General features: G+C 41.1%; 1 protein-coding gene across 1 annotated transcript; it reads left to right on the forward strand.

Annotated features, from left to right (window-relative positions):
• The first annotated feature begins 1,771 nt into the window (after positions 1–1,771).
• Positions 1,772–21,061, forward strand: ttc4 (tetratricopeptide repeat domain 4). Its single transcript, XM_060829890.1, has 10 exons — positions 1,772–1,970; positions 2,714–2,831; positions 3,802–3,963; positions 5,734–5,811; positions 8,113–8,237; positions 8,655–8,741; positions 11,097–11,335; positions 14,978–15,062; positions 16,548–16,630; positions 20,902–21,061. Exons 1-10 carry the CDS (start codon positions 1,872–1,874, stop codon positions 20,999–21,001), a joined length of 1,176 nt encoding a protein of 391 aa, XP_060685873.1. The 5' UTR covers positions 1,772–1,871; the 3' UTR covers positions 21,002–21,061.
• The last annotated feature ends 971 nt before the right edge of the window (positions 21,062–22,032 follow it).

Below are 22,032 nucleotides of genomic sequence, written 5' to 3' on the forward strand. Positions count from 1 at the left end.
TGGTCCATCACCCCTTCCATATTGTACCATAGCTTGCAGGACCTGACCACAATATGGAGAGTGCAAGAATGGGAATGGAGACCTGGCCAAAAATAGTAAGAAATGGAAAAGTAAAAGGAGTATGCTTTAAAAATGAAGAGGGTGGAACAGACAGAGGAGAAACAACAAAATTGAGGAAGCTGATGATAGTGTCATTCAACAACTCCAAAGAGTACAGATTTCATTGGAAGACTCCTTTGTACAAACAAAGAAGACAGCAAATTCTGGAAATCTTGAGCAAAATGAGAGAATGCCAGAAACACGCCAATTCAGTCTGCATCTGTATAGTAAATAGGCAGATTTGTTTGTGAAAGCCTTTGAAAGAATTTTTTCATTGGATTGGAAACATGAAATGTGCTTCAGTCATAGAGAAGTGACCTGAAAATATTTACATCGACTAGTCTGCCTCAGGGAAGTCCTATCTATCGGTGGGTAGTATCCCTCCCTCTGAACCAAAAGCTCTAATTTCAAGTCTGTCTCCAGGACTTGATGGTCAAGAATGATGCCCTAACAAGTTGAATGACAACTTGTAAATTCTTCCAACAAATGGCAGGTGGTAAGAATGGAAGAGATTCCTGGTCAGCTATATCATGGAAATTGGAGCCTCTAAAATTATCCATAGTTCTGGGCTACATGTATGTAAAAATGTATGTTGCCACAATATATCAGATTGATTCAGTTGGCTGGACAGCTGGTGTGGACCAGATTGTTGCCAATTGCAGAAGGTTTGATCCATCTGGTGTGATTGCAGGACCTGCTTCTTTGCCCTATCCATGGAGGACATTTGTCTCCTGACATTTTGTAGAGATAGGGGTAAGGCCTATCACAAGATTTACACATGTTTAAAAAGTTTAATTTGGAGATGTTAGAAAACTAGAAACCTAGAGAGATCAGCAATGACAGGACTAATGGGGAGATGGGCCTTTTGTTATAGATGCAGAAGGTGTGCCATCAGGACACATAGTGAAGTTTAAGGGCTCTTGAAGTACAATGTTCGTGTGCTCGCCTTTGAGCCAGAAAATCCAGGTTCAAGTCCCACTTGTGCTGAAAGTGTACCACGGCATGACTGAACAGGTTGATTAAAAATCATTAAAATGGGTACGTGGAGGGGAAATCTGTGTGAAATTTCACCCTCCTTCCTTTAAATAGCCATCACAGCACACTCAATGTAGTGGATCTGTATCCCTCCTGGCGCTGGCGCCGGCCCCTTGACCTCTTCCATGGAGTTGTCACTACCTCTATGGCTCTGATAGTTCAATAACTGATGATGCCCTTGAAGTATCTGTGGAAGACGGTTGCCACACTGGCAGGTTATATTCCTGAAAATGCCATTACATGACTTTCTGTTTTCAACTGCCCCTCCTCCAGACTCCTACAGTTGGTCACCCAAAATGTCCATCATCATGGAGCCTGACCCATGGTTTTTAATTGTCCTTTTTTTTAACTTTTGAAAGGCTGCTCACTTCAAGTGATCACCTCCAATTTTACTGTAATAACAAGCAATTGATTTATTTTACTTTTATCAATACTATGGTATTTTGGAGACCTCAGTACATTCTACCCGTTGGTTCACTGCATAAAAACCGAGCACAGCATCGATCCAGATCTTCCGCCTCTTTCAAATGTGTATTATCCAAAACACAGTGCCTCGCAGATTTCACTTCGCGAAGAGCTTTACGTCTCCAGTGTTAGTAAAATGGTTAGGCGGAAGTGTTTTTGGGATTGGGGGACGATTTGCAGTGGTGCAGCCGGAAACATGTGTTGCTGAATGTAACAAATCTCCCGAGTGTATCAGCTGTGGGCAGTGAGCGAGCTGTCTGGGAGTGGACAGCATGGCATCGCCGGGGGAGGACGATGGAATGGATGCGCTTTACGACCACTTCAAGGATAAGAAGTACAAGGGAGGCTTCAACGAGGATAACTGGGAAGAGGTGAGATTTGAAAAGCTGCCCAGAAATCGGTGGGGGGCAGGGAGACTTCTCGGAACGTCTTGGGAAAGCTGCTTCACTCGACTCGCAACTTGTGGAAATAAAAGCAAGCGATACAGGTTGGCAAGGTTAAATAAATTCAGGACATACCGCCATGTGAGGAATAACAAAGTAATTTTGTGAATGTGATAACATTCGGAGCTTGTTCAGGATCCACTAGCTGAGATTAGTTACCTCGAGGTCAGGCTGAAGTTATATTTAATCTGTTTTTAAATTCACTTCCAACTGCTGATCACTGAATCTCCTTTCCCGGTTCCCAAACTAGCATTTTAAACAGTTCTCTGTGCTAAGAAATTACCCAGGCTCCCTTTTAAAACCTGTCATCAGTAGGCTAATAAATCTTCCTTTGTCTTGAGAATAAATGCTGATTTTATGAAGAACTTGCAAATTATGTAATTAACAAGAAGGCATTTTCATGTCTCACCTTGCCCGTTAAGAAACAATCAAGTACTAGAAAAGTTAAATAGGAGCTAACTGAGATAGAAAAGGACTATGTCATGCTTGTAGTATTGTGAGATCCACCTTCTTGATGAAACAGCAAGTCTTTCATGAACATGACTATGTACAGAAGATGCTGAGAGGTACCATCTTATCTCGAGCCCTGTAGACAGATGCTCAGTAGCTAAGTAAAGGCATAATTTCATTTACTGTACAATGCTGACTATATTTTTTTTATTCTTGCCAAGGAATTCGAAAAGATTCCGATGTTTATGAAAAAAGCTCCTGAAGAACTTGATCCTTTGAAGCATCCAGAACTTGCTTGCATCCAGTCAATGTTGTACGATGAGGATCAATCTCCAGAAGGTACAGAACTTCAAACAAAACCCATTCCAATTTGCAAATTTTCATTTTGCAAACATTAACTGGCTTCCTGCAGATTTCTTCTTCAGAGAAGTCAATGGAATGAAATTTACTGGCATTGGCCAGGTTTTATTTATTCTTTTCATGGAATATGTGTGTTACCAGCAAGGCCGGCATCTGTTGCATGAATGGCTTGCTAGGGTGTTTTGGTGGGAAGTTAAGAGTCAATCATCTAATAGTGGATATGGAATCACATTGGTTTGACCAAGTAAGGATGGCAGACTAAGAGTAATTGTGTTCTGTTGTAAAGTCATTGACCTGAACCAGAAACTGTTAGTGCTGCCTGAGTTTTCCTAGTTCCTTATGTCAGAGTTTTGGCTTTGTTTTGTAAGGGTAATCGATCTCCTTTCCTAAAATACATTGGTAAATCAAATGGGTTTTTGCAATAATTGATGGTCATGACATGTTGTCATGTCAGTTGCTGCAGGAGGATCTGAACTCTTGTCCCAGAACATTAGTCTGGGCATCTTGATTATTGGTCTGGTGACATTACCACTATGTTGCTATCATCCCCATCTACATGTCATCATTTATAGAAGTGATAGATGATACTACAGTGAGTACTCTACAGTGCAGTTTTTTAGCCTGGTCCTACTTTTATTTTCAGAAGAATACAAGGAAAATAGTACTTCGGTGAAATGATTTCTAAATAATCCACTGAATAAATGTTTGCTCACTGATGTACTCAGTATTGGAGATACTGAAACTGTTCGCAGGAAAATCATTGGGGCGAACCTTAATGTCACTTTCCTAGAATAATATAGCAATTTTCACTTCCTGGGCTAATGTCTGTTGAAACAACTTGAGCGTCCATGTAGATTAAATGATAAATCACATATTTATGTAGGCTAGGTGACAATAACTAATATTCATAGGTTATATTAAACTTTTTCTTTTGAACTATGTTTTACAGAGCTTGCAAAAACATACAAGAATGAAGGTAATCATTACTTCAAGGAAAAGAATTACAAGAAAGCCATAATCTCCTATACTGAGGGACTGAAGAGAAAATGCAGTGACTCTGAGCTGAATGTCATACTCCATACAAACAGAGCAGCAGCACAATTTTATTTAGGTATGGCTTGATACTTGATAATTCTACCAGTGTGGAGATGGATTGTTCAGGAAGTCAGTATTGAGGATTGTCTGAATCAATGTCAGACAATGAGATTAGCTCTCAATATGAATGAGTCTCTTAGATGTAAGCATCTTAAGTGAATTGAATATCAAGGTGTCTGAATCTGGAGTAATCTTATAGACAATAGGTGCAGGAGTAGGCCATTCTGCCCTTCGGCCTGCACCACCATTCATTATGATCATGGCTGATCATCCTCAATCAGTATCCTGTTCCTGCCTTATCTCCATAACCCTTGATTCCACAATCCTTGAGAGCTCTATCCAACACTTTCTTAAATGAATCTAGAGACTAGGCCTCCACTGCCCTCTGGGGCAGAGCATTCCACACACCCACCACTCTCTGGGTGAAGAAGTTTCTCCTCATCTCTGTCCTAAATGGCCTACTCCTTATTTTTAAGCTGTGTCCTTTGGTTCAGGACTCACCCATCAGCGGAAACATGTTTCCTGCCTTCAGAGTGTCCAATTCTTTCATAATCTTATATGTCTCAATCAGATCCCCTCTCAGTCTTCTAAACTCAAGGGTATACAAGCCCAGTCGCTCCAATCTTTCAACATAAGACAGTCCCGCCATTCCAGGAATTGACCCCGTGAACCTACGCTGCACTCCCTCTATAGCCAGAATGTCTTTCCTCAAATTTGGAGACCAGAACTGCACACAATATTCCAGGTGTGGTCTCACCAGGGCCCTGTACAGCTGCAGAAAAACCTCTTTGCTCTATACTCAATCCCTCTTGTTATGAAGGCCAGCATGCTATTAGCTTTCTTCACTACCTGCTGTACCTGCATGCTTGCCTTCATTGACTGGTTTACAAGAACACCCAGATCTCTTTGTACTACCCAGATCTCTTTGTACTGCCCCTTTACCTAATTTGACTCCATTTAGGTAGTAATCTGCCTTCCTGTTCTTGCCACCAAAGTGGATAACCATACATTTATCCACATTAAACTGCATCTGCCATGCATCTGTCCACTCACCTAACCTGTCCAGGTCATCCTGTAATCTCCTAACATCTTCCTCACATTTCACCCTGCCACCCAGCTTTGTATCATCAGCAAATTTGATAATGTTACTATTAATACCATCTTCTATATCATTAATATATATTGTAAAAAGCTGCGGTCCCAGCACTGATCCCTGCGATACCCCACTGGTCACCGCCTGCCATTACTTGAGGACTGGAAGGTTCGCTGGTATGTTTAATAGAAATGTCACATTGCACATTTGTATGAGTTCTAAAGGGAAACACAACATTAACAGAACATTTCGTATCATTAGATCAACTCAACAATTAGTTATAGGCTGTAAACTAATATAATTAAAGGAAAAGAAAATATAAAACTAAATGAGAAAAGCACATCTGTAATCAAGTAGTACTTTCCTCCACATGCAAGTACTCCCAGGTAATGTCAGCTGTTAAGTATAGAACTAACTTATGGAACAGCAAAAATATGGTGAACAAAAAACAGAGAACATTACAGCGCAGTACAGACCCTTTGGCCTCTATGTTGCGCCGACCTGTGAAATCAATCCAATGAACATTTAAAGGTCATTAAAGTTGGTGAATCTATTACTGCTGGAGGCAGGGCGTTCGACACTCCTACTACACTCTGAGTAAAGAACCTACCTCTGACATCTGTCATATATCTATCACCCCTCAAAAAAGTAAATTTGTTCTCACACTCTGTCTTTTAATATGCTTTATTCAAGGTAATAATCGATCTGCACTAAATGATGTGATTGCAGCTCGAAAACTGAAACCAAACCATTTGAAAGCGATCATTAGAGGTAAGATAGCAGAAATACTTGAGTTTTGTTTTGCTTGCCCTCCTTTCTTCGGGGATCTATTCCCTGCTAAATCTGTGTGTGTTGATGTGTGACACAGCTAGGTACAATGAGACCCTCCTTGCTTCTCTCTTCTCCTGGCCACCCCCTCAGCTTTTAGGAAATCTGTAATTGAGTTTTGAAAGTGTATTTTATTCTAGCAATAGCACAGGTAGTATGAGCCCAAATCTTCTGATCTGGATCAGAATTCCTATTTCCAACCCAAATCAGACAAAAAGTTCCCACCTAGCTTTGAGGGGATTTCCTAGCTGAAGCAATGCAGCCCAAAGCAGTAGGTCCTGCAGCCAACGCCACCGTGGATTAGTGCTCAAACCACATGTTTCATTTGCAGCAGTACCTGCTGTATTTCAAGGTTTAAAAATCCTAAAATCACTGACAGCTACTGCAAGAAGGTCAGTAAAAGTGTGTGGGCTGCACAGGTGCAGGGTGGGGTAACAGGGTTGGAAGGCTGGTGTTCAGGTAGGGGCTAGGACAGTGATGTGGGTGAGTGGTGTGGAGTTCTAAATAAGTGAATGTGCTTAGGATAGGTTGGTTTGGGTATCTGCCTGAGTGGAGGGAGTTCAGGGCTGTCTGATTGTGCCCAGTCAGTGAGGGGAGGGGATTAATGCAGATTGATTTTAGGGTCGGGTAGCGGGGGGGATATTGGTTGTCTGGGGGTTGCTGTCAGGTCCAAGGATGCTAGGGTGAGTTGATTTCTGTGTTGAATGCAAGGGAGAGTGACTAGGGATGGGAGGACAATAGGAGGGTATTTTGTGGTCTGTAGGGGTGTTGGGTTCAAGAGGACTGGAGGGGTAAGTTGTCTGTTTGGTGGCTATCTGGGTTGAGGGAGGCGATGATGTTCATAAAGGGTTGGGGGTGGTGATGGGAACCAGTGATGAATTGAACACGGAGGGTTAGTTTTATGTGCTGAGAACAAAAGTGCTGAAGATCACTAATGTTCACGTACAGATGACTCTTCATCAGAGCTGGTGTGAAGTGTGGAGGAGGCAGCGTTTATGCAATGGAGGTGGAGGAGAGAAAGAGTGCTGGTAGTGCAGATTGGAAAGGCTGCTGAAATGATCAGAATGTGAGAATGGCAGAACAATGCTGAGTCTAACTGCCAGACTGGAAAGAACAGACAGTCCCATTGGGGTGTGGGACAGGGAAGAGAGGGCGTGGTGACAGAGAATGTAACAAATAAAGCTAAAAGGAAGGGAAGGAATGGAAGTGGGTTGAACCCACTGTTCTGTCATTCTCATGTTCCGATTACTTAACCTGCTCTATGAACACCACATTTTCCCCCCCAGCATTCGTACCCTATCTCTGCTATTGCATAAATGCTGCCACTTCCACACTTCACATCAGCTCTGATGAAGAGTCATCTGGACACGAAACATTAGCATGCACTCTCTCCATGGTTGCTGCCTGACCTGCTGTGATTTCCAGCACTTTTTGATTTCAGTACAGATTGCAGCATCTGCAGTATTTTGTTCATACTTAGGGTTAGATTAATAGTTAGCCAACAGTTGGAGTAAATCTGAACCTCTCTAATCTTTCCAAGTTAAGGAAAGTAAGGCAGTAGCCTCCAAGGTCTCTAACTCAGATTTAGGGAATATTCTGAAGGTTTCCAGAAGCTCGGTTATTGCCCATCTGACATTTCAGCTTCACAGGCAGCTCCCACAGAGTAAACTGCATCAAGACTTCAAACAGTCCCACCATACAACTCCAGTTTATGATTCAGCGATGCCTGTCTTCCTATTGGGAGATCCATGAGGGACTTTGACAGCGGGAAACCATAGCAGTGAATTCCGAATCTATGACTTCAAACATTTGTGCTATACGCACAGGCAATTATGAATTTAACAGGGTGGTGCTCCACTAATTGACTTCCTTTTAGTCTTAATCCAAAGGCAGTAGCAAAATGGGATGCTGAGACAGAACAATGCCATATGGGACCAATGTTTGTTACTAACCATAGGTGAGTTAGATAATGATGAACCTCCCCTTCCTATCTCTCACCTATTTTTGCTGCTTTTTATTGAGAAAAGAAAGATCATTTCTAAAAAAAAATTGACATTCTTCAGAATCTTGTTCTGGTGATCATTTAACAGACTCCATATTTAATCATAAACATTAATATTATCTTATGAAATGGAGGTAGATTTTGTTAAACTGGCGTCTCACTATGATTGCTTGATTAGTAAATAAATGTTTGGGAAATGGATTTTCTAATGACATTAAATGACTGAAGTTTTATATTGACAGGTGTCCTTTGTCACATTGAACTGAAAAATTACAGCCAGGCAATAGCATGGTGTGACGATGGCCTCCAGTTTGAACCCAAAGAAAAGCAACTCATTGAATTGAGAGCCAAAGCTGATAAACAGAAGGTATGTTTAGTGACTGCTGGTTAAGTACTTGACTGTGAGAGATGAAGTCTGTGATGACTGCATTGCATGTATGCTGGATACAGGAGATTTAGTCAATTAAGTTTAAAATATGTAGACAGAGCAGAAACTGTCAAAGTCGTTCCTCGAGGAAGGGAAGAGTGTTGTTAATAAGCAGATGAATTAACTGTTTAAAATTGCATTGTAATCTCATGGATTATTTTGTGCTGCCAATGTGTGTTCTGGTGACAGGTTCATGTTGAACTTGTTATGCTCAAAGCCCTCACAGCGAGCAGAGAATGATGGCTTCAAAGGCATCATTCGAATATGCGTGGAATTCAGATCACAAGTGAAAGATCTTTGTTCTGACTGATTCTTGCCACATCCCCTCCTTCTTAATTATTAATTTATTTTTTAAAGCGCATTGAAGAGCGTAACGTAAGGAAATCAAAACTGAAGGAGAAGAAGGACCGGGTGCAAGCAGAGGCCTTACTGAAGGCTATCAGGGTAAGGGAATATGAAACTTTAGGAAAAGTGGCCCTGTCTTCCACATTGCTATCATGTTAAAATTGATCTCCTACAGAAGATGACCACATGACCTTATACTCTAAAAAGCTGAACTTTTCAAATACTTCATGTGAAAGTTAATCCTAGCTTTTAAGATGTTAAATAGTGTTCTAATTGTTGAGTATTTATTGTTAATTACTGACCTCATTAATTTGAGGTTAGACACAATTTTTAGATTTTACTTCAGCTTTACACCCTCAGAGAAATGAAGAAAGATGGCATTTCAGAATTGAAGGTCAATGCTATGTCATGCCTGAGCTTTGTGAAAAGGTATGATTTGGTACTTTTTCAGAACAGCATCTGCCACCTATACACAATAAAATCATCAATTGTCAGCTGACATCAGTTGATGAATATGTGTTGAACGATCTACATTAGAAATATGAATGAAACAAATGAACTTCGACCTGCTAGCAAACAAGACTGATACTAAGATTGTTGAAAGTGCTGTCTTTGTAAAGCTGGTGGGTTTACATACAGTCCAGAGTGGTTACATATGGCAGATGGCACATGATTAAAGCCAATGGTAATAGTGGAGTACAGAACTCTCTCTAAATAGAAACTTCAGACAGGCATTATATCCACTTCATGGGAAAGGATGGTTATTTGACTGCTTTTTCTGGTGATCATACAAATCATTCAACCCTTGGATATCTGCATTAAGAACCCTCTCAAGGACAGTGTATGAAGGGAGTGGCAATCGGGAGGTTGGAAAATTGCAGACACCTTGACTAGCAACATTGTGCCAATGGGTTTTATGCACAAGGTATGAGCTTGATCCTAGCGATGTCAAAAAAAATTTCTAAAATGTGGAATATCGAATACATTCAATGATTTAGGGTGTAGGTTTGCTCACTGAGCTGTAAGTTTGATATCCAGAAGTTTCATTACCTAGCTAGGTAACATCATCAGTGATGATGTTACCTAGCCAGGTAATGAAACGTCTGGATATCAAACCTACAGCTCAGCAAGCAAATCTACACCCTAAACCTCAACCTGAGCTACAAACCTTCACAAACCTTGCAACGTTCAATGATATTTAGGATCCTACTTGTGGAATTTTGGTGTTGAACCTCCTGGTACTACCAATGATAAGGAAAATAAAGATGAGGAAGATCTATGTTATGTTATACCAAAATGATATTTGGATAAAGCATTCAGTGATTTAGCTGCTAATCAGAGAGACACTGAAGAATTACAATGTGGACTATTGTAGTTAATTCTTTATGGTACAGGTATCCCCTACTTTTTGAACGCTCGCTTTACACCAATTCACTTTTATGAAAGACCTACTTTAGTACCTGTTTTCGCTAAATGAAAGAGGATTTTCGCTTTTACAAAAAAGTGAACGCAGCAAGGGTGGCGCCAACAAGTACCTTCCCTGGGAACTACACTCAGCATCTCAGCATCAAGCTGCCCTCAGCACTCAGCATCAAGATTTGAACTGTGTCTGCGAGCATCTGTGGTTTATCTCAATGTATTTTGTGTATCCGTTAGCAAGATGAGTCCTAAGCTATCCTGTACCTCCCGCCACCCCAACCTCCGATGGCCATTACTATATGTTAGTGTTAGTTTAGGTTTTATGTGTTATTTGGTATGATTTCGTAGGTTATGTTTTGGGTTTGGGAACGCTCAAAAATTTTTCCAACATAAATTAATGGTAATTGCTTCTTCGCCTTCACCAATTCGGCTTACAAATGGTTTCATAGGAACTACACATTTGTATTGTTTTGGAGGAAATGTATATAATTTATAATGTTACAAAATAAATAATGCTTGAGACTAAAAGTGAATTCCTTCATGTTGTAAGTTTTTACTTTATTCCATTATAATGGTTTTTGTTTGGGACCTAATCAAGCATACACATCTACCTCTTAAAATTATTACTTATGGAAAAGTCAATCTCTCGACCTTTGGCTTAAAATTGGGTTTAAAAGATTTGACTTTTTCATGAGTATATATGGAAAATGTATATTTGACTATACTGCTCTGGAGAAGGATATGTTTTTAAAATGATACCTGATATTTAAGATCAGCACTTGTACATGGCAACTAATTTACAATAAGGAGGTGAAAGTAATGGAATGATTTTAGAATCATATGTCACAACCTCTAATAAAAAAATATATTCTGCACCACCAACAGGCCTGTCCCCAATTATCACATAGCTTCCTGTCCCAAAGGATAGATGAATATCTTTGAGGATAAGGGATTGACTCAGCATTGTTGCTAGATGTAAGGATATATTTCACTATTTCTGAATTTTGCTTTAGGTTTTATTGTTCTCTGTTGCAGGAGAGGAAGATCAAGGTATTTCAGCCTCAGGAGTTGTCCAGTCAAAACTCTGATAGTGATGATGATGGTGATAATAAGGAAGACAGCAGGATATTAAGAACACTGTTTGATGGCATAAACTCTGAGAATGGCATTGTCGTGCACTTGGATGAAAGTGGCTCCTTAAATTGGCCTGTGTTGTTTCTGTATCCTGAATATGAACAAATGGATTTTATCTCAGCGTTTCATGAAGACACCCGGTAAATATCAAATAAAGACATCTTTCAGTTTAGGCAATTAATATTAATGTCTGTTTTTAGGTAGGACAAAGCCAAAATTTTGTGAATACTGGATATCTGAAACACACACAGAGAATGCTGGAAAAACTCGGCAGGTATGGCAATATTTGTGGAGAGAGAAACTGAGCTAATGTCTCCAGTCCAGTGTGACATTGAACTGGGTTTTCTAGCATTCCCTGTGTTTGTTGTAGGTATGACATCTTGTGTTCTAAAAATAGCCTCTCCAATGATTTGAGTAAACCTAGCACTTCTGGTCAAATGTTCATGTGATGTGGGCTGATATTTTAATAATGTTATATTCATGACAGCTTCACACTAGACATTTTCAATGAATAAGCAACAGCCATGTCAAAATTATTTCCTACCTTTAGTTAATGTATGCACACTAGTGGTTTTGTCCCTGCTTTCTGGAGCTGTCTGAATACACTGGCAATTTACAATCTTCGTTTGTTAATGGCTTTGTGGTGAAATAGATCTGAGGATAACTTAGAAGCAAACACTTTCCAAAGGATGTGAACGTAGGTCACAAGATGAACTGAGACTGTCCTGAGTGATGCTCCTGAGTCATCACAGAAGTTAAAATATTATCACATTACACAACATCTCCAATTTATCTTTTTGTTAACTCAGATTAACATGGACCAGGTTTCTGTATTTACAAGAGCTATTGAGTGTAAACAAATAGATTTTAATCACAGATAAACAACAATGAACTATTGACACATAACTCTATCAATTAAAGCTCAACACATGCACACAGACAGACACAACCAAAAAATAACTATCGGTGGAGTGAAACACTTTATTAGCACTAGTCATCCGGATTTGATTGTTTGTTTAAGTTCTTTGTTTTTCTGATCATCTCCTTCATGTTCTTTCATTTCTTCATGAGAGTACAGGGTGAACTAGTTCACAAATGAAGAAGTCTTTTACCAATTATAGCAATTGGTAAACAAAAACACCTAGTTTTCTTTAGCTTCAGGAATTTTATAGGGGTAAGAGATACCATCACCCCTTGCAATGTTCCAAGGCTTCTGCTTGAAGCATTCATAACCACAAGCTGTTTAGCTACCCAACAGTTAATCATAGAGTTGGCGTCAGGTTGATGACCTTTGGTATCATGACTGGCCACATTTCCACGAACCAATCAGCTGCTTGCTGCTGGTTGAATCTCACTTGGTACACATACACTGGTGTCATGCTGTCTACTTTTACTCCTTCCCCCGCTGCTTGCAAAGCAAGAATGTAAGCGCAACTTACAATGAGTTTCAGTAACTTTATAATTAAAAATACAACAATTCCTTCCTAGGTCTTTCTTTTAAAAACCATCCTTTTCCCAGTTCAGAGTCTAAAGTGTGGTGCTGGAAAACTACAGCAGGTCAGGCAGCATCAGAGGAGCAGGTGAATTGACATTTCGGGCATAATTATATCAAAATTAGGAAGAAGCTGGGAAACGTGGATTGGACGCAGCTATTTGAATGGAAGTCACATTTGATATGTGGGAGGCTTTCAAAGATAGTGCAGAATAGGCATTTCCCGTTGAAAGCAAACGACAGGAAAGGCGAGATTTGTGAACTGTGGATGATAGGAGAAATCTAGCCAAGAGGAAAAGGGAAGCATACATAAGGTCCAGGGCAGCTAAGAACAGAACGGTCCCTGGAGGAATATCTGGAGAGTAGGGCCAGTCTTAAACAATTAATCAAGCAGGCTAAAAGGAGTCATGAAATCACCTAAGCAAGCAGAATTAAGGAGAATCCCAAAGCCTTTTATTCTTATATAAGAAGCAAGCGGGTAACTAGAGAAAGGATTGGTCCACTAAAGGATAAGGAAGAAAGGCTATGTATCAAACCTGAGAAAATGGGTGAGATTCTGAATGATTACTTTGCATCAGTGTTCACTGAGGAGAGGGACATGATGAATGTTGAGATTAGAGAAAGAAGTTGGATTACTCTGGATCACGTTGACAGAAGTAGGGGAGATGTGTTGGGTAGGCTAGAGGTTATTAAGGTGATAGGCAACATGGTTTTGTGCGGGGGAGATTGTGTGTCTTACCAACTTAATAGAGTTCTTCGAGGAAATGACCAAGTTGATAGATGAAGGAGGGGCTGTTGATGTCAAATACATGGACTTTAGTAAGGCGTTTGATAAGGTAAACTAGTGGAGAAAGTGAAGTCACATGGTGTGCAGGGTGTTCTAGCTAGGTGGATAAAGAACTGGTTGAGCAACAGGAGACCGAGAGTAGTAGTTGAAGGGAATTTCTCGAAATGGAGAAAGGCGACCAGTGTGTTCCTCAGGGGTCAGTATTGAGGCCACTGTTGTTTGTGATATACATAAATGATCTGGAAGAGGGCACTGTTGGTATGATCAGCAAGTTTGAGAATGACATGAAGATTGGTGGAGTAGCAGAAAGAGTAGGGGCCTATCAAAGAATACAGGAGAATATAGATAGACTGGAGAGTTGGGCAGAGAAGTGGTGGATGGAGTTCAATCCAGGCAAATGTGAGGTGATGCATTTTGGGAAGTCTAGAGCGAATTATATAGTAAACAGAAGAGCCTTGGGAAAAGTTGAGCAGATGGATCTGAAGGTTGGTGCACAGATGGATAGAGTGGTCAAGAAGGCCTATGGTATGGATGTGAGTTTTTTGTTTTCTGCCAAGCAGGGATAAAGATTTTTGCCTTCTAGAGATTAACTTTGGCTCTGTTCTCTTTTCAGGTTTATGGACCATTTATCTGTGATGTTTGGTGAGAACGTCCCCCCTTGGGATACAGAAAAAAAATATAAGCCTTCTTATAACTCGGGGCATTGAGTTATAAGAACTGGCAGGTCATGTTAAAATTGTAGAAAACATTGGTCTGGCTGTATTTACAATACTGTGTACAGTTCTGATCGCCACATTACCAAAAGGATGTGGACGCTTTGGAGTGAAGGTTTATGAGGATGTTGCCTGGTATGGAAGATGCTACCTATGAAGAGAGGTTGAGTAGATTAGAATTGTTTTCATTAGAAAAAAAGATTGAGGGGGGACCTGATTGAGGTTTACAAAATCGTGAACCATATAGACAGGATAGATAGAGGTAAGCTTTTTCCCAGGGTGAAGGATTCAATAATGAGAGGTCATGCTTTCAAGGTGAGAGGTGAAATATTTAAGGAGGATACACGCGGCAAGTACTTTACACAGAGGCTGGTAGGTGCCTGGAATGTGTTGCCACCAGAGGTAATAGAAGCAGGCACGCTAGATTCATTTAAGATGCGTCTGGACAGATGCATGAGTAGGTGGGGAGGAGAGCAATAGTGATACTTAGGAATTGGGCGACAGGTTTAGACAATGGATTTGGATCGGCTCAGGCTTGGAGGGCCGAAGGGCCTGTTCCTGGGCTGTAAATTTTCTTTGTTCTTCTTTCTTCTTTGTTCTATAAGCCCTTCATCAGGAATATCACTTTCTCCTCCTCTTCCCAGTTCAATCCACAATCAAGAATAAAGCAAAATAAAAAAGATATGATCTTTATAATATTGAATTATGGATGTGAGTTTTGTTTTCTGCCAAGCAGGGATAAAGATTTTTGCCTTCTAGAGATTTAACTTTGGCTCTGTTCTCTTTTCAGGTTTATGGACCATTTATCTGTGATGTTTGGTGAGAACGTCCCCCCTTGGGATACAGAAAAAATATATAAGCCAAACAATTTAGAGGTATTATTTGAACTGGATTTAAGAATGTTATCCTGAATGAAAAATGAGAAAGTGGAGGAAACTGTCTCCAACATGTTAGCAAGCTCTCACAAAATTAGTTTTCATTCATTCTGATGCCCTTTGCGAAATAACTCAGAAAACAAATCAACACCTCATTTCCCTTCATTTTTGAGTAGAGCAGAAACATTTATTCCTGGTGAACTCGCCTTCAGCACTGGTAATTTTAAAGTGATATGTTTCAGTCTGACAGCCATTATTTGTCGCAGTACCTCTGTTTGAAGAAGATGATAGTTTTAAAAGTACAAAACTGATAGATTTGAGTGGGGGTAACAAAGTTATTCACAAATTGGTGGAGCCCATAATCACTACCTTCTAGAAGGACATATTTATGTAAGTTCCCCTCCAAACCAGTCACCACCCTGACTTGAAAATATATTGCCGTTCCTTCAATGTCTTTGGGACAAAACTCTGAAATTAGCTCCCTCGTGGCATTGTGGGTTTACCTGCAGTAGTTCAGGAGGCATTATAATGACCACCTTCTCAAGGGGAACCAGGGACAAGCAATAAATGCTGGCAGAGCCAACAACACCCATGTCCCACAAGCGAATACAAAAACGTACATTCAATTACATGAATCAGCCATACTTCTTCAATACCGTGCCTCTAAAATGGAGTTTGTAAGGTATACAGGCAGCATTCCCTCTGGCTGCCTTAGCCTCCGAAGCTTGTGCATGGCAGTGACTTCAGACGTTTTTGCAGACGGCTGTTTGTGAAACATTGGTGAACTTAGAGAGACATTGGATGTAGGAGACAATTGATATTTTTTGGTGCAAGGAAGCATTTGCTCTTCTAAGTGTTTGCTGCATGCAACCATTGTTCTGGTCTGGTTGGTGTGATGAGTCCAGACTGATGTATGTATAATTTGATGAAATGTGAGATTTTGAAGCAAAGCATTCTTATTACATCTGACATACTGCTATAAAAGAGCACATCAGGGCATTGCAGACTAAGTATAAAAGTTGTGACTAGTTAGTTTGCATAAATGTTACCCCACCGTTTGTTAAACACACTTCTAAATGTGAGACAGGCAAGGTACAACACAGCTTACAACTGCATTGTAAAACAGGAAAATCTTTAGCCTTGAATTTTTATTTCCATTTGGGAGGTTTTAACCACAACTTACTGAACAATTTAAATTGATTTCAATAATCTGTATTTCAGGATATTGTAATCCATTCTAGAATCCATATTGATTCTTACACTACTTCATTATTACACAAAAATCCATTTATCTTGAAGTGCAGGTTTTTGAAGTGGAGACGATAATAAGATGGAGAAAGGAATACTTGGTTTTTCTGTTGTAGAATCTTACTATTCTCTGTTGTAGTAATCAAGAGCAAACAAACTGAAATATTTTTGGTAATTATTTAAAACATAAATAAAAAGATACTTTTTGTTAATCAATTTGCTCTTTTGTGCCTACAGCTATATTTTGAAGGTGAGCAAAGAGAGGATCTGTTCCGGGTAGATCCCATGTGCAGTCTGCGCCAGATTCTGAGCCATGATAGGTGAGCAGAATGGTTGTTGATTTCAATTCCTGCTGTTCCTTTGACTTAGCTAGTTGGAGAACTACCACTTTTATATGAAATGGATTGTACCATCTTTAAAGCCATTTGTTTGGATATTGTAAAAAAGACATAAGCTTTTTGTGAATGTTATAATTCACTCAGATTGTGCTTTGCTGTGGCACCATTCACTTTTATGTGTATGTTGCAGCCGAAAGCAATTAATAGTGATGTTTGAGCTTCCTATGTTCTTACTGTATCATGAACTAACAGAAATCTCACTTATTATTACTGTATGCCATTCACATAATTTGGAGGATTTGCAAGTTGTTACTTGATCTATTTGGCCATGCTATGACTGTATATATCTTCCTTGGTCTTATAGAGCTGGAGGAGGACATGAACCCAGAACTTCTGGTTCAGAAACAGTGATGTCACCTACAGTGCCGCAGGACCACCTTTGCATGTTCCATAAAAATCTATCATTATTTTTAAAAAGCCATTGCAGGCTGGGAAGGATTGCCAGTTACAGCATTTGTTTTTTTAATCTCTTAGACAAATCAACCTTAAACAACTTCTGGTCTGAGCACTCAGGTGAAGTGGATTTGGACAGTATCACTTCATATTTCTTTCTTCACCAACTCCTGCCTGGCCTACACATAATTCATTTTAGACTGAAAACGTAGCACAGTGTGAATGCCAACACATTGTTCTGAGGCTGGGAAGATTCTGCCCGATGTGAGAAAGTTAGGAAGATCAGGTGAGAGCAAGTAGCTTCTCAACGTTGAGACCAAAAAATCTCATTTTCCAACCCTGTAGTGAATGGCAAGATGAGATTCTCACTACAGAATTGAGAAGCATTGTAGCATTCATCAAAATCTTTCATTATTACTTAGTCTTCCCTTTTTACTATGCAGTTCCCATTCTGCTACCACTGGTTAGAACTCAGAGGTAAGACTCCCCAACTGCAGTGAGTAATTCACCTCCTAACTCTCCAAAGATTGTCCATCATCTCCAAGGCACAAGTCAAGAGTTTAATGAAGTACTCCCCATTACTCCAGAAGCTTGACTCCATCCAGGAAAATGCAGCATGCTCGATTGGCAATTCATCCAAAAGTATCCACTCACTTTACCACCAATGCTCGGTAGCACCAACATGTACCATCTACAAGATACAATGCAGAAATTCACCAGAGATCCCCAGGCAAACCCACAACCACTTCCATCTAGAAGGACAAGGACAACAGTTACATTGGAACGCCATCACCAGCAAGTTTCTCTGAGCCACTCGCCATCCTGGCTTGGAAATATATCACCGTTCCTTCCCTGTTGTTGGGTCAAAATCCTGGAATTCCCTCCCCATCAGCATTAGGGGTCAACCTACAGCATGTGGACTGTAGCAGTTTGAGAAGGCAGCTCATTGCCACCTTCTCGAGCAACTAGGGATGGGCAGTAAATGTTGGCCAGCCAGTGATGGCCATATCCCACAAGTGATTACAAAACCCATGGAAGTCAGAGTAGTTACCAGGCCACTTGCGCTTGATGCTTGTTCCTCTGGACGACGTCAGTCTTCCTCCTGCACAATGTGCAAGACTGCATGTGCTTCCAACAAACAGCCATGACTCCAAGTCAAATGGGAGTAGTCCTCAGTCAAGGCAAGGGAAATGGGTTCCTGATGCAATAAATCAGCAGCAGCCTCCGCTATCATTCCAGGGTCTTGGACATAGTTCTCAGCTGTTCAGGGTAATCACGGTCAGGGGATCCGGTCTAGGAGTAAGTAATGGTCAACCTATGGGCTCAGTGCACCCAGTCCAGGGAGTCACAGGACGACAGGTAGGGATCTGTACATATATTAGTTAGAGGTATGGTCACTCATCATTTGGAGCTGTCCATCGAAGTCTCTCAACGGGGTGAGTCACTGTCAAGTCCTGGGAGGTCCGTTCGTTAAAAGCCAGTGGAGGGTGAAGAGATATTCTTTGAGGCCAATGTTACGAGATTGAAGCTACAGAACTTAGTTTGACTGGTAATTGGTGGCAACATGCAGAAAGTAGATGTTGGAGGGAGATAGGGTGTTGGTAGTTGACAGTCAGCAGAAGCCTGACTTCTATCAGGTGGGGGTGGCATGCACTCCCATTTCTGGCATGGTTACTGGAACTGAGGATGTAAAATGGAGAGATGAAGATTAAGATGGACTGGTTGGGTGGGGACCTAGGGATGTTCAAAACCTGTAGGATTGATGGGCAGAGGCACCAAAAAAAAGGAATTGACATTTGAGGCTTCACCAAGGATAGGAAGCTGAGCTTGAGACTCATTGTTTAGAATGGCATCATGGTCGTCACAGACACGGTGGGTCAAACAGCCTGTATCAGTGCTGTACCCTTCTATGTTCATTGTGTGAAGAGCAACTTCAGATAGACAATAGATCTTAAGTGTGGCAAGTGGAGCTGAAAGTAGCTGTCACCACACTTGGAGTGGGTGAGTTAAGTGTTTTGCTTCACAATCCACTAAAGCTGACAGCACACAGTGCTCACACAGGTCTATATGAACCTTAGACATTAGATTAGATTAGACTTACAGTGTGGAAACAGGCCCTTCGGCCCAACAAGTCCACACCGACCCGCCGAAGCGAAACCCACCCATACCCCTACATTACCCCTTACCTAACACTACGGGCAATTTAGCATGGCCAATTCACCTGACCCGCACATCTTTGGACTGTGGGAGGAAACCGGAGCACCCGGAGGAAACCCACGCAGACACGGGGAGAACGTGCAAACTCCACACAGTCAGTCGCCTGAGTCGGGAATTGAACCCAGGTCTTCAGGCGCTGTGAGGCAGCAGTGCTAACCACTGTGCCACCGTGCCGCCTGTTCAGTCCAAATTCTTCTCCAAACATTCTTGACCAGGTAACAGCTATGATGCTCTAGCCTTGTTTTGTGGGCTGAATTCCTTAATGCCATTTGCCAAATTAACAATCATCTGCCAGTACCCAGAAGCTACTCACTTCTAAAGTTCTGTACCTTCAATGCTGAAGTTCCAACCAGACAGACATTTGCACACACAACTGATGACGAAATTTGAATATGCATTCATAAATATAATGTATTTTCAGTGAAGTGTCACCTGTTGAGGTCATCTTCCTTCTTTGCATGACAGTTAAGTGCAGTCCAGGGTTCCACAACTGGGATGGAGGGAGCCTGCCCACATTGGAGCCCACCAGCCTTGGTGGTTTGGTATTGTGTTTAGAGCACCCAGACATGCTGAGTGCCCCCCACCACTCAGAAGCAAGGCCACCCTCCCCAGCTTGAATTCCTGGAGTTCTGAGGGTGCCAGGCAATGTGAGGGTAGAAGGCCAAGTTCCGTCTGGAGTGTCCTAAGGGGAGTCCTGTGTGGGCCCTCCTCTGGCTAGCATCACCATGTCCCTTTGTGAGAAAGCAACACCTGGGGTGTACTCAGTCACCTTGCTGCCCTGTCACTATACCATTGCTGCTGCGTACCAAATGGATGGAGTGATAGAGTGCAGACCTGTGAGACTGTCCAGCAGATCTGCCTATGCTAGATCTAGCTCTCCATGGCAGCTGCCCATGGAGGCAGCAGTGTGGCAATGGTTTTGCTGTAGTCCTATAAAATCTGTGTTAGGTTACCCTGTGTCCCTGGCAAACCTGCCTGCTGTTCCCATGTTTGCTTGTGCATTTCAATGAAATTGCTAGTAGCCAACACTATAGGGTCCTCTTCTGCTTTGCAGGTTCCTGGTCTCCAGCAGTCCTCCGGAGTCCCAACAAGCTGGGACATTTCTTCCTTGGCAGTCTACAGCGATGTGGCAGGGATATGCTCATCAGCCAGTGCTCCCAACCCTAAATTTCACTAACGTACCCACTGAGGTGTTCAATATCAGACCTAGTGGTGGGTGCAGGGCCAGTCTTGCTGGACGTCCTCAGAGATCTGTGCTCTCTTCCTCAATTGATAGAAGAGGACATACCTTACAATTGCCATCCTCTTGACTGCAGAGAACAGACTAATGCTACTGGTACTACAGGAGACAAAAGAATCCTTTGTGAACAAATTCTGGCATGTTAAGGATTCATTCACATTGTGGATAATGGGAACGTAGAGCAGCATTGGACAGTGCTTCTTACTTGGTTGGCCAGGACATGGATGTTTGTGTGTCCCCATATGACTGGTCCCACTCCTCATTTAGATCATTGTTCCTTTTATTCCATAAAAGTGGATGTTGTTTGATATTAATTCATACTTCTTTGAATCCTTGTATCCAGGTATATTGTGAAGGCTGGAAACCCGAGAATCATAATTCTAGTAAGAGATTCATCATTCTCCAAAGAGTTTCTATCAGGAAAGAAGCTCCAAGTCAGTTAAGATAATACAGAGTTGGCAGCAACTGTGGATAAAGTAGTTATCATTTCTAATTCTATATGACTGTTCAAAGTTTATTCTAATAAATTGTGTTATCTTAATGAATGTTGGTGTGCGATCAACAATAAATAGTTTATTTAGAAAAACATGGACATTAATACCATATTTGAAAACCATACACAAATGTGAGAACAAATGATCTGATCACATCTCATCATTATCATTGAATGAGTGCTCTCCAGACAATACTGTACTCCCTTGGTGCTGCTCAGGATTGCCTTCTACATTTTATTCTCAAGCTGAAGATTCCAAACAATTGTTTTCACTCCAGTTTATTACCCAATTGCAGTGAGAACAAACAGGTCACAGAAACAGACAGAATGGTGGTGGTCCTGTGTGGAACTTGACAGCAACGGCAGCAAGATTGCAAAGAGCATAGAGTGTAGGGGACTCAGGAGCTGCAGTTGTGAGGTTGTAAGAAGGGAGATTGGAGAAATTCCAGAAGCTTACAGATTGGTGGCAAAACTACTTTTCAAAGTCAAAATGTGACAGCTTGAAGGGTAGAATAAAAGTGCAAAACGCTCATATTCTGAGAAAAGCCACTACAAATTTTCCACCATCTCAGAAGTTATCCATTTACTGTTACAAAATTGGTTGAGTGATAGGAAATAGGGTATTTACATTAATACATTGCCACACAGTTGTAAACACCTGGTCATCCACATCCACCATATCAACAGCATCACTCTCATTCAGCCTTGCTGTAGCGTCTTGAAAACATTCCAGATTAGTTAAACATGACTTCCCCTTTAGAAATCCAATTCCTAATCAATCCATTTTTTTCCATGTGATTACTATTTCTGTCACAAATCAATTATGTCTAGATGTTTCCCCACTACCAAAGTTCAACTAACTTCACATCAGGTAACTATGGCTGATTTCCTTCCCTAAAAAAAAGGGCAGCGTGAACCAGATGGGTTTTTACAGTGATCGACAGCTGTTATATGTCACCATTTGGCTTGTTCTCTAACTCA

The sequence above is a fragment of the Hemiscyllium ocellatum genome, chromosome 9 (assembly GCF_020745735.1).
Source record: "Hemiscyllium ocellatum isolate sHemOce1 chromosome 9, sHemOce1.pat.X.cur, whole genome shotgun sequence".
Classification (NCBI taxonomy): Eukaryota; Metazoa; Chordata; class Chondrichthyes; order Orectolobiformes; family Hemiscylliidae; genus Hemiscyllium; species Hemiscyllium ocellatum.